Consider the following 13,093-nt stretch of genomic DNA (forward strand, 5'->3'; position numbering starts at 1 on the left):
GGGCGCCCTATTTGATCCTGGAATGAGCTTCTGACCACATATCCGCTCCATCACCAAGACTGCCTACTTCCACCTCCGTAACATCTCCTGTCTGTGCCCCTGCCTCAGCTCATCTGCTGCTGAAACCCTCATCCATGCCTGTTACCTCCAGACTTGACTTTTCTAATGCTCTTCTGGCTGGCCTCCCATCTTCCACCCTCCATAAACTTGAGCTCATCCAAAACTCTGCTGCCTGTATCTTAACTCACACCAAGTCCCGTTCACCCATCACCCCTGTGCTCGGTGACCTCCATTGGCTCCCGGTCCAGGAGTGCCTCGATTTTAAAATTCTCATGCTTGTTTTCAAATCCCTCCATGCTCTTGCCCCTCCTTATCTCTATAACCTCCTCCAGCCCTACAACCCTCCGAGATCTCTGCACTCCTCCAATTCTTGCCTCTTGTGCATTGCTGATTTTAATCGCTCCACCATTGGTGGCTGAGCCTTCAGTTGCCTAGGCCCTAAGGTCTGGAATTTCCTCCCTAAACTTCTCCGCCTCTCTTTCCTCCTTTAAGAATCTCTTTAAAACCTACCTCTTTGACCAACCCTGTCCAAATATCTCGTGGCTTGGTGTCAAATTTTGTTTGAAAATTGCTCCTGTGAAGTGCCTTGGGATGTTTTGCTACGTTAAAAGCGCTATATAAATGCAAGTTGTTGTTGTTGCAGTGTTTAACCTGACATATATAATGCAGATGGCGGCTGACTCATTTGCCAACAATCCTAAGAGCATAAGAAATTGGAGCAAGAGTCGGCCATACAGCCCCTCGAGCCTGCTCTGCCATTCAATCAGGTTACGGCTGATCTTCGACCTCAACCCCACTGAATTGCCTGATCCCCATAGCCCTTGATTTCCTTAAGAGTCCAAAAATGTATCCACCTCAGCCTTTAATATATTCAATGACTCAGCATCCACAGCCCTCTGCAGGTAGAGAATTCCCACGATTCACAACCTCTGCTTGAAGAAATACCCCCTCACCCCAGTCTTGAATGGCTGCCCCCTTATCCTATGACTATGCCCCCTAGTCTTCTAAACTCCAGAAAGTATAGACCCGTCCTACTCAACCTCTCTTCGTAGGACAACCCTCTCATCCCAAGAATTAATCTAGTGAACCTTCGATGCACTGCCTCCAAGGCAAGTATAACCTTCCTTACATAAGGAGCCCAAAACCGTATGCAGTATTCCAGGTGAGGTCTTACTAAAGCCCTCTACAACTGCAGTAAGCCTTCCTTACTCTTGTACTCCAACCCCCTTGCAATAAAGGCCAATATGCCATTTGTTTTTCTAATTGCCTGCTGTACCTGCATATTAACTTTTTGTGTTTCTTGTACGAGGACACCCAAGTCTTTCTGAACACCAACATTTAATAGTTTCTCACCTTTTAAAAAATATTCTGTTTTTCTGTTCTTCCTACCGACGTGAATAACCTTACATTTCCACACATTATACTCTATCTGCCACCTTCTTGCCCACTCAATCTGTCCATATCCCTTTGCAGACTCTGTGTCCTCCTCACGACTTACTTTCCCAACTAACTTTGTATCGTCAGCAAACTTGAATACATTACACTTAGTCTCTTCCTCTAAGTCATGAAGATAGATTGTATATAGCTGATCAAGCACCGATCCTTGCGGCACTCCATTAGTTACAGCCTGCCAACCTGAGAATGAACCGTTTATCCCTACGCTCTGTTTTCTGTCCTTTAACCAATCCTCTATCCATGCTAATATATTACCCCCAACCCCTTACCTTGTGTAACAACCTTTCATGTGGCACCATATCGAATGCCTTTTGAAAATCCAAATTTACTACATCCACTGGTTCCCCTTTATCTCCCCGACTAGTTGCATCCTTAAGAAACTAATAAATGTCAAATTTGTCCCAATTGGTAGTGACATGGTATGTAAATACCTGGTCCACAATTCACTGTATCCTAATCAGTAAATCTGAATGTTAGGAAAAATCCCAGCATATATCCACTCTGAAATGCTATGACAAAGAAGGCAGCTCATTCAACAACAACTTGTTAGCACCTTTAATGTAGGAAAACATCCCAAGGTGCTTTACAGGAATGTAATTGGACAAAAGTTGATACAGACCAAAAGAAGGTAAAATTAAGACTGGTGATTACAAGCTTGGTCAATGAAGTAGATTTTAAGGAGGAGATAGGGGTATAGGGAGGGAATTCCAGAGCTTATGGCCTAGATGGCTGAAAACACAGCTGCCAATAGTACAGCAAATGGAGTGGGGGTTGCACAAGATGTCAGAGTTGGAGGAATGCAGAGTTCATGGAGGATTGTAGGGCTGGAGAAGGTTACAGAGAAAGGGATGGGAGAGGATGAGAATTTTAAAAAGGAGGCAATCGTGGATGTGAGCCAATGGCGAACTTGATGGTGCGGGTTAGGATATGGTTAGCAGAGTTTTCAATGAGCTCAAGTTTATGGAGGGGGGAAATTGGGAGGCTGTCCAGTAAAGTAGTGGAATAGTAGAGTCTGGAGTAACAAAAGTATGGATGAGTGTTTTAGCAGTAGATAAGCTGAGGAAGGGGCAGCAACGGGCAGTGTTATGGAGGTGGAAGTGGTTGGTCTTTGAGATGGGAGTGGATATGGGGTTGGAAGCTCAGCTCACGGTGAAATGGGATGCTGAGGTTGTGAACAGTCTGGTTCAGCCTGAGACAGTGGCTAACGAGGGGGATGGAATCAGTGGCAGGGAATGGAGTTTGTGAGGGGATCCAAAGACATTGGCTTTGGTCTTTTCAATGTTTAATTGGAGGAAATTGCGGTTCATCCAGGACTGTATGTCGGAGAGGCAGTCTGATAACAGAGGCAGTGGAGAGGTTGAGAGGGGTGTGGAATCTGATATCACGTCTTTGGATGACGACATCAACAGGGCAGCGGTTCATCTGCTGACACTCCTATGTGATGGTGACATCCTATGCAAATACCCGGTCTATGATTCGCTGTATCCTAATCAGTAAATCAGTCAGGGAAAACTCCCAGCATACATCCACTCTTGTTTGGTACAAAGCATGATTTTTTTTCCTACATTTGTACAGATAGATATTTAAGAGTATTACTGCATTACCAGACTTCTCTGCAGTTTTTGAAGTCTTTCCACAGGTTCAGGATCATAACCTGGAATTTTTCGCATATCGTTATTCTTCAATGCCAACATGGTTTCCAGCATAAACTGGATCTGTAACAGAAAAATTAGGAGTTATACCTTAATCAGTGTACATGGGAATGCACTGGACTGCAAAAGACCATTTTGGTCCATCTGACTGACCCCGGAGTACACAAACAGAATATACCGGTCACTACTTATATCCCTCAGTTGATTTGCGTTGAGATGAAATGCGTGGTATAAAAGAATTTAATGTCTCTTTATTTCAGTTGTAAATATTTAGATGTTGTCTGATACTGAGGTATTTAAGAGTGTGTTGTCGGTCTGTGGCTGGTAGTTACAGAATCCATTCCCCCCAAGCAATATCTTGTTTATGCTGCCTGGCTGCACGTTTAATTCGCAAGGCCAGAAGAGAGCTCTGTGCACAGATACATTATCAGTTCCGAGTTCACGAGTGGGAACATCCACTTTCTTAAAAGATTTGTGAAGTGATGCATTTTGAAAGAATGAGAGGCAATATAAAGTAAATGATACAGTTTTCAAGAGGATGCATCAACACACACACCCGGGGGTTTACGTATACAAATCTTTCACAGTGGCAGGACAAGTCGAGGAGGCCGTTAAGAAAGCATACGGGATCCTTGGCCTTGTTAATAGAGGGATGCAGAACAAAAAAAAGGAAGTTATGCTAAACCTTTATAAAACACTAGTTAGACCTCAGCTGGAGTAGTGTGTCCAATTTTGGGCATCACACTTTAGGAAGGATGTCTAGGCCTTGGAGAGGCTGTAGAGGAGATTTACTAGAATAGTATCAGGGATGAGGGAATTCAGTTATGTGGAGAACTAGAGAAGCTGGAAATGTTTTCCTTTGAGCAGGGAAGGTTTAGGGGAGCTTTAATAGGCGTTCAAAATTGGGGGGTTTTTGATAAGAGTACTTAGGGAGAAACTGTTTCCAGTGGCAGGAGAGTCAGTAACCAGAGGGGACAGATTTAAGGTAACTGGCAAAAGAACCAGAGCAGAGATATGCTGATTTTTAAAAAAAAACTGCAGCGAGTTATGATCTGGAATGCACTGCCTGAAAAGGTGGTGGAAACAGATTCAATAGTAACTTTCAAAAGGGAATTGGATAAATACTTGAAAAAGAAAAATTTACAAGGCTATGGGAAAGAGCAGGGGAGTGGGTCTAATTGGATAGCTCTTTCATAGGTCAAATAGCCTTCTTCTGTGATATACAATTCTAAGATTTCTATGATTTTCTCACGAAATGTCCATCAAACTTGCTCTTAAAATTACTGGTGTTATCAGTCTCGATTGCCTCCTTGGGCAGTCCATTCCATATTATCACTATCCTGTGCGTGAAATATTTTTATCCGAGGAGGCATCACTGTCGAGTCTGATCCAGTCCTTAGAAAAACATTGATGCACTTGTATCTAAGCAGTAAAGGCCACTGGAAAGTGATCAGAAGTAACACGGTCTGAATTTTTTCCACTCTTGAGCCCTGGGACACTGCTGCCTGGTTGAAATTGACTAAATCAGCAAAAACCAGGGGCCACATCTGAGATCTTCCTATTCTGTATGACTCTACCACACACACAGTACATATCAACAAGCATTAATGGTGCTTCCAGCCACATATATCAATTGCAGTAGCAAATAAAATGAAAACAATCACAGTATAGGGCCCATCGAAACATTTAATTTTCTGAAGACTTGTGGAATTCCTGTGATGGTCATTCATTACAGAAAAGCCCTACCCCGCAAAACCGTCTTCACTTTGCAACCATCTTCAGCTGCAAGTGCCGAGTGGATGATCCTTCTCAGTGTCATCCTGAGGTCCCCATCATCACAAATGCCAGTCTTCAGCTAATTCGATTCACTCCACGTGAGATCAAGAAATGGCTGAGTGCACTGAACACAGCAAAGGCCACGGGCCCCGACAACATCCCAGCTCTAGTGCTGAAGACCTCTGCTCCAGAACTAGCTGCACCCTAGTTCTGTTCCAGTACAGCTACAATACTGGCAACTACCTAAAAATGTGGAAAATTGCACAGGTATGTCCTTTCAACAAAACGCAGGTCAAAACCAACCCGGCCAACTATTGCCATATCAGCCGAAGCATCAGCAAAGTGATGGAAGGAATCACCAACAGTACTATCAAGCAACACTTACTCACCAATAACCTGTTTACCAACGCTCAGTTTGGGATCCGCGAGGAACACTCAGCTCTAGAGCTCATTCGAGCCTTGATCCAAACATAGATACTAGAAGCTGAATTCGAGAGGTGGGATGCCCTTAACATCAATGCAGCATTCAATCGAGTGTGGCACCAAGGAGCCCTAGTAAAACTGAAATCGATGGGGCTCAGGGGGAAAACTCTCCACTGGCACAAAGGAAAATAGTTGTGGCTGTTGGAGGCCAATCATCTCAGCCCCAGAACATCATAAGAACATAAGATACAGGAGCAGGAGTAGGCCATATGGCCCCTCGAGCCTGCTCCGCCATTTAATCAGATTATGGCTGATCTTCAATGTCAACTCCACTTTCCCGTCCGATCCCCATATCCCTTAATTCCCCTAGAGTCTAAAAATCTATCCATCTCAGCCTTGAATATATTCAATGACTCAGCATCCTCAGCCCTCTGGGGTAGAGAATTCCAAAGATTCACGAACCTCTGCGTGAAGTAATTCCTCCTCATCTCAGTCTTGAATGGCCAACCCCATATCCTGCGACTATATCCTCTAGTTCTAGAATCTATAGCAAGGGGAAACAACCTCTCAGCATCTACCCTGTCAAGCCCCCTCATAATCTTATATGTTTCAATGAGATCACCTCTCATTCTTCTTAACTCCAGAGAGAATAGGCCCATTCTACTCAACCTCTCCTCATAGGACAACCCTCTGATCCCAGGAATTAATCTAGTGAACCTTTGTTGTACCGCCTCCAAGGCAAGTATCCTTCCTTAGGTACGGAGACCAAAACTGTACGCAGTACTCCAGGTGAGGTCTCAATAAAGCCCTGTAGTACAACTGTAGTAAGACTTCCTTATTCTTGTACTCCAACCCCCTTGCCTTCCTAATTGCCTGCTGTACCTGCATATTAACTTTTTGTGATTCTTGTACGAGGTCACACAAGTCTCTCTGAACTCCAACATTTAATAGTTTCTCACCATTTAAAAAATATTCTGTTTTTCTATTCTTCCTACCAAAGTGAGTAACCTCACATTTCCCCACATTATATTCCATCTGCCACCTTCTTGCCCACTCACTTAATCTGTCTATATCCCTTTGTAGACTCTGTGTCCTCACGGCTTACTTTCCCACCTAGATTTGTATCATCAGCAAACTTAGATACGTTACACTCAGTCCCTTCATATAAGTCATTTAGATTGTAAATCGCTGAGGACCAAGCATCGATCCTTGCGGCATCCCACGAGTTACAGCCTGCCAACCTGAGAATGAACCGTTTATCGCAACTCTGTTTTCTGATCTTCAACCAATTCGCCATCCATGCTAATATATTACCCCCAACCCCGTGAGCCCTAACCTTGTGTAACAACCTTTTATGTGGTACCTTATTGAATGCCTTTTGGAAAATCCAAATAAACTACATCCACTGGTTTCCATTCAGCTACCCTGCTAGTTACATCCTCAAGAAACTCAACCGCTGCAGTTCTTCTGGGAAGAGTCCGAGGCCCACCTATCTTCAGCTGCTTCATCAACGACCTCCCCTCCATCAGGTCAGAAGTGGCGCTGTTGCTGATGATTGCAGTGTTCAACTCCATTCGCAATTCTTCACATAGTGAAGCAATCCATTCCCGCATGCAGCAAGACCTGGACAACATCCAAGTTTGGGCTGATACGTGGCAAGTAACATTCCCGCCACACGAGTTCCAGGCAATGGCCATCTCCAACAAGAGAGAGCTTAACCACCTCACCTTGGCATTCAATGGCATTTCCATCGCGGAATCCCCCACCATCAACATCCTGGGGTCACCGGCCAGAACTCAACTGGACCAGCCACAAATGCCTAGGTACTAAAGCAGGTCAGAGTCTGGGTATTCTGTGACAAGTGGCTCACCCCATGACTTCCCAAAGCCTCTCCACCACCTACAAGGCACAAGTCAGGAATGTGATGGAATACTCTCCACTTGCCTAGCCGAGTGTAGCTGCAACAACACTCAAGAAGCTGGAATCCAGGATAATGCAGCCTGCTTGATCGGCACTTCACCCACTAGCCTAAACATCACCCCCTTTACGAAGACCTTGGCTGCATTTTGTACGATCTACAGGATGAATTGTCGCAACTCGCCAAGTTTCTTTGGCAGCACCTCCCAAACCTCCATCAACGAGGACAAGAGCTGCAGGTGCATGGGAACACCGCATCACCTCTAAGTTCCTCTCCAAGTCACCACCATCCCGACTCAGAACGTTGATGTATGTCCTTCATTGTCGCTCTGTCAAAATCCCTGAACTCCCAACCTAACAGCATTGTGGGAGCACAGTCACGACGCTGACTGCAGCAGGTCAAGAAGAAACCACCTTCTCAAAAGCAGCCAAGAATGTACAATAAACGCTGGCCTTCATCGTGACGCTCATATCTCGAGAATTAATTTTTAAAAATGTTGCTATTCTTAAAAGGTAGCTTACAGTATATGTGTTATTTCATTTCAAGTACTCCCAGGTCAGATACACCATAGCCAAATGCAGAATAAAAGCTCCCAGTATTGTACCTAATTAAGTTCCTTAACTTAATCCCAGGAGAGCAACATCTACTGTATTGATGTGAATTATCACTTGCCCCTAGTTCTGATAGATGCCTCTTCAATGGTGTAGCTGCACCAGGAACTTATGCAGGGAACTGCAGAGTCGGACCTATATTTTACAGTTCCATAGCACAAGTGCTGTGTCATTGTGACACCAGTATACAATATTAAATCCCCCACCCCTTTAATGAATTCAACTTGAATCTGAAATCAGTCTTACCCTAGTCTGGTCCTGGAATTGTTTACCAACACTGTTAGCTTTGTTTTGGGCCTCCATGATCAAATCCCTCAATGCCAAAGCATCATCCTTCCGAAGGGAAAATCCCACATGCCTCAGTAAAAAAAGGATCAGCTCAATGTCCTTCTCTTTGAAGTTACTTGTGAGCTTCTTAAGAATATCAAACACCAACACAGAGTGTACCATATAGAAGTTGTAAAAGTGTGCAATCAAATTGATTAGATTATCATATTCCTTTCCTTCGCCGACATTTCGAGAGTGTTCATCAAATCGCTTCACTATTGCCTCCAACACATGTGCTCCAACCTGCAAAATAAAAGGCATCAATCTTGTATCTATAATTCTAATATAGCAGTAAAAACTTGAACTACAACTCTTTCTAACTCATAAGATTCATGATTTGTCAAACACCGTAAAAAAAGATTTGCATTTATATCGCGCCTTTCACGAACTCAGGATGCCCAAAGCACTTCACAACCAATGAAGTAGTCACTGTTGTAATGTAGGAAACACGGCAGCCAATTTGTGCATAGCAAGCTCTCACAAACAGCAATGAAATAAATGAGGGCTTTTCTTGTCCTGTCAGACTATTTGTCACACAGAATTTTAGTTGTAGAATGAATAGGGAATTACAAAATAATTGTTTTCTAGTATTACTTTTCTTCTTAAGTTTCTCAAATTTTTTTAAAGCACATTGCAGTTAAGAAGGACTCAACTCCCTCAAACTGTACAAGTTTTAACCGTTCTCTTGCATTTTACAAGGTAGTGAAAATATCCCACAAATGCTGTCGAACTCTCCAATGCCCCAAAATATTATCCACGTCCCTTTAGCTGTATAAAATACATTACACCTTTGTTATATCTGGAAACCTTTTTAAAAAGTTGCGGCATTTATCTCAGAGCTATTTGCTAGTAATCATAGAACTGACAAATGGATAACCCCAAGTTTGTACCTTAGCCTGTCCCAGAAATACCCAAACTCATGAAGTTACTGGTATTCTATCCTCTGGGCTTGCAAGAACTCACCCTGTGCTAATTTTCTCCCCTCCTTTCCTGATGCTGCTGACTCCTTGCCGGCTACAAATCCACTGAGGCTGGTCATCCCCAAGTGGCAGTTACTTATGTGTGAGCTCTAACCATGAGTATTGCCAACTCTGTCTTCATCCAACATCCACATGCATACACTCGTATCAGAAGTAATTTCATAGCCATCAGAAGCAAGAACCATGGTTGTTTTTCCCTTTCCTAACCCAGGGGCAGAGGCTGACTGTAGCATCCCTATGGCTTAATGCAGATCAGGGACTGAACCTGGAACTCTACTGCTTATAGAATAAACTTGCTGAGCCAATCAAGGGAACCAACAGCAAGAATTTATTTAAACCAATCCTTTACTCTTTTCCAAAACATCCGAATGGCAGGGGGTTGTGGTATTCGTTTTGACTCAGTCAATCCTACCAAACAGAACTCCATTATTTGTATACTCATTTACTTTAGACCTTTACTTTCCATCTAAATGAGAAATTCCATAAAATGGTGCTTGGTGACAGAAGTGTTTTGACCACTTTACAGTCCAAAATTCTGAGGTAGCGCTGAGCTGATCTCAATATTGGTGTGTTCAAGAAGTCTGGATGCAAAATTAAGAGATATCATCTGTAAACAAACATATTTATCTCTGTTTATATAAAAAGGATAAATAAATAATTCTGATTTGACTACCCTTAGATTTCATCAGCAATGCTGCAACATTACAAACCAATTTCACAGAATAAAGGTCCAGAATAATCAAAATAAACTATAATTGCAGTTGCATTTTTTTTAAATGAAGCGTTTCAAAAAGGAAAAAAAATGAGTTGCTCTTAGGCACCTTTTAATTTGCAGCCAAAATGAAACCTATGCTTCTGTTCTATCAATTATGACACGAGTTCTGATAACCATTTTTTTTCAAGCATATAGATTTGCAGTGGACGGTACTATAGTCAACCTTACTGCCAAATACACAAGTATTAAAAATGCCATCAATATAAATATCACACACCTAAAACCAGCTAGTTCATATGACACGGTTTTGATAAGCAACTTGAGTAATGATGTTACCTCAATTCCAACATTGTGATGAAGAATGCTGACCAACAAAACATGCTCCATCATCAGTCTATTAGACATCAAGGCTGGAGTGACACAGGCAGCCAGGAGGACATCTGTTAGAGTATCATTCACGTCTTTACGGCTATTAGTCATGTAAATCTCTTCAAGCTGACTACTAATGGAGGCCATATTAGGTTCACTCAATCTGATACGAGAAAAAAGGGATTAATTAAGATTCACATTTGAAGTAATGTTTACTTGAAAGTATCAGCATTTTAACCATTTATCCTTTCCAAATTATTGGCTTTATAATTCAGCATTTTTACTGATGGGCTTAATTACACACTATACAATGGCTCCTTACAACAATGATACTTAGCTTTTTACATTACTATGAGGCATGCCAATAATATCATCTTTTTTAAATTGAGAAACCAGGATGAAGGGTCAAGGCCCACGGTACAGAACACCATCAAGATTTAAAAGAGCAAAAGAAGACAAGATAACTCATTAGGTTATGCTCATTTGGGTTTTAACACCCGAAGACTGATTAAACTTTGGAACACTTTGTTCCCTCAAAGTCTTGGAAAAGAACAGTTTCAGGAGGAGACAGTAGCTTTGATTTCAACACAAGGATGCAGGGAGAAGAACATATAATATTATGTACTTGCGGGAAACGGTTCATGAAAATGTTGCCCATCGTATAAAGTAGAAAGAGACAAAACCAATTGTGATGGAGGTGATGGTGAAAGGGGTTATTAGTGCCCATTAGATGACAAGCTTTGCCTTACGTACTTCCCACCAGATGTTAGAAGAGCCTCCAGAGTCAATGGAACAGTATTAAAGTCTTGGATGGGTTTGGCTTTACAAGGATTAAAGCTTTTGAAGGGAACTGGTGTTTTGAGGTAAAACAGAAAAATGAGATTCCTGAGTACACCTTTAGCACTGGAGGAATGTGGGAGTTCCACAGAAGTCAGAGGAGACCTCAAATATCAGTACAAGTGGACTCAGGATGAAGCTATCAAAATGCAAGGGCTGGTTAGTCTTGAGGTATAAAGAACGAACCAACTTGCCGTTACATAGCGCCTTTCATATCCCCATGATTTCCCAAAACACTTCACTGGCGATGAATTATTTTTGAAGTGTAATCACTGTTGTTCAGTGAGCAAATAGTTAATTTGTTTTTAGTGGTGTTGGTTGAGGGATAAATGCTGGCCAGGACACCGGGCGAGCTCTTGCTCTCCTACAAATAGCGCCGTAGAATCTTTTAAATCCACTCAAAAAGACAGATGGAGTTTCAGTTTAACATCTCATCTGAAAGAAACAACCTCCAACAATGCAGCGAGAGTATTAGCTCATTTCCTGCAGTGGGATTTTACCCCATTAACTTCTGAACCAGACAAGAATGGTACTACTGAACTAGCTGACACTTCAGAAACAGTGTCTTTGAAAAAAAATGTCAATGTGGCATTAAACAGCATCAAGATGTAGCGATTCAACCACTGCACTGGGTGGAGGGTGGAGAATGGAAGATATCTGACAGATAAGGCCCATAAGCAAATTCATGTTCTAGTGGAGAAACCCTGTAAAGCACAAAAATTGCTTTTCATATGGCTTTCAAGAAATGGCCCACTGGAACTGGAGTCATGTGTGTGTCACAACCAAGTTCCTGTTCTTGCAATTATCCCTCCAAATGTACTCTTGAAAATTGTATTACAATTGGTCTAAAGCATTTCTAACCCAGTGTGAAAGGGTACAGGGTACTTCTAATGAGCCTCATTTTCTGTGGTTCTGCCATGCATCGCGTAAGCGGAACTTGCATCCTACTGACTGAGTAGCCGCAGTGTCTGAAATTTCTGCCCCCAAAGAGATCTCATACCCTCAGGATTAACACGGATTGAGTTTGCCTGTTTAACTGGAACACTTACTTTGCTCCTAATCTGTCCTCAAAAAGGAAATACCAATGTAACAGAAGCTTGATTTAATTGTCCAAATTGAATTCCGAAGTTTATTCACAGCAAGTCTAAGTAAAAGCACATACAGAACAATTTTTCACAATGACTCGCTACTCATCTATCCAATCTGTTCATTCAGCAGTAAGCAATATAAAGATCAAAGTAAATTCAATAGACATAAAAATGCGAATGCGGATCTATTTTATAATGCCTTGTTTGCTTATCTTTGACAATGTTCCGAATTGAACTGAATAGAAAAGGCGCAATTCACGTAGGAAACATGTCCCTCTGGCTTGATTAACACATCAAACCAGTCTCGGTGACAGGACCACTGGACCAGTCACATTCATATTGTCACATTTTCTTCCAGATCAGCTATTTTACTATCGCAACAATCCTGAAAACTTCTGAAACACTGAAATCAGCCAATTTGTTATAAAGTTACTTTCCTTTAAAGGTTATTATAGTATTTGTGACATATTTACAATAACACAAGTTAATCTTAAATAAAAACACTAAGTGCTGGAAACACTCAGCAGGTCAGGCAGCAACTGTGGAAATAGGAAGATAAGGTTAACATTTCAGGTCGATGACCTTTTGTCTGAACCGATTCTATGGCCCAGGCTCAGATTCAAGGAACCTTTTTCTCTCTCCAAAGTTTTAAGAAAGAAAAGTTCTCTAAAATTAACAACAATCTTGTTTTCATTATGACAGTGGTGGAAAATTCTCACCCTCCTACCTATTCAGAAGTCCTTTCACAGTCTTCTTCAGTCTTGCAAGTTCTTCCTTCTTCTTTGCATCCACAGTTTCAGCCATTTCACGTAATTGTGGAGGAATATATTTCCTGGAAACTATGCCCTCATTTGATGTTTGCTCCTAATGTAACATGATGGA

The 13,093-nt window shown here is 42.0% G+C and overlaps 1 protein-coding gene across 1 annotated transcript in view; it reads right to left on the reverse strand.

Annotated features, from left to right (window-relative positions):
* nom1 (nucleolar protein with MIF4G domain 1) overlaps positions 1-13,093 on the reverse strand; it is an 85,861-nt gene that overhangs the window by 63,500 nt on the left and 9,268 nt on the right. The window contains exons 2-5 of the mRNA XM_068008228.1: positions 12,939-13,075; positions 10,254-10,449; positions 8,142-8,465; positions 3,120-3,230 (exon numbers count right to left, since the gene is read on the reverse strand). Of these exons, the coding sequence (XP_067864329.1) occupies positions 3,120-3,230; positions 8,142-8,465; positions 10,254-10,449; positions 12,939-13,075 (768 nt within the window). The remainder of the gene's footprint in view (positions 1-3,119; positions 3,231-8,141; positions 8,466-10,253; positions 10,450-12,938; positions 13,076-13,093) is intronic.

Source organism: Heptranchias perlo, chromosome 2 (assembly GCF_035084215.1).
Source record: "Heptranchias perlo isolate sHepPer1 chromosome 2, sHepPer1.hap1, whole genome shotgun sequence".
NCBI classification, from domain to species: domain Eukaryota; kingdom Metazoa; phylum Chordata; class Chondrichthyes; order Hexanchiformes; family Hexanchidae; genus Heptranchias; species Heptranchias perlo.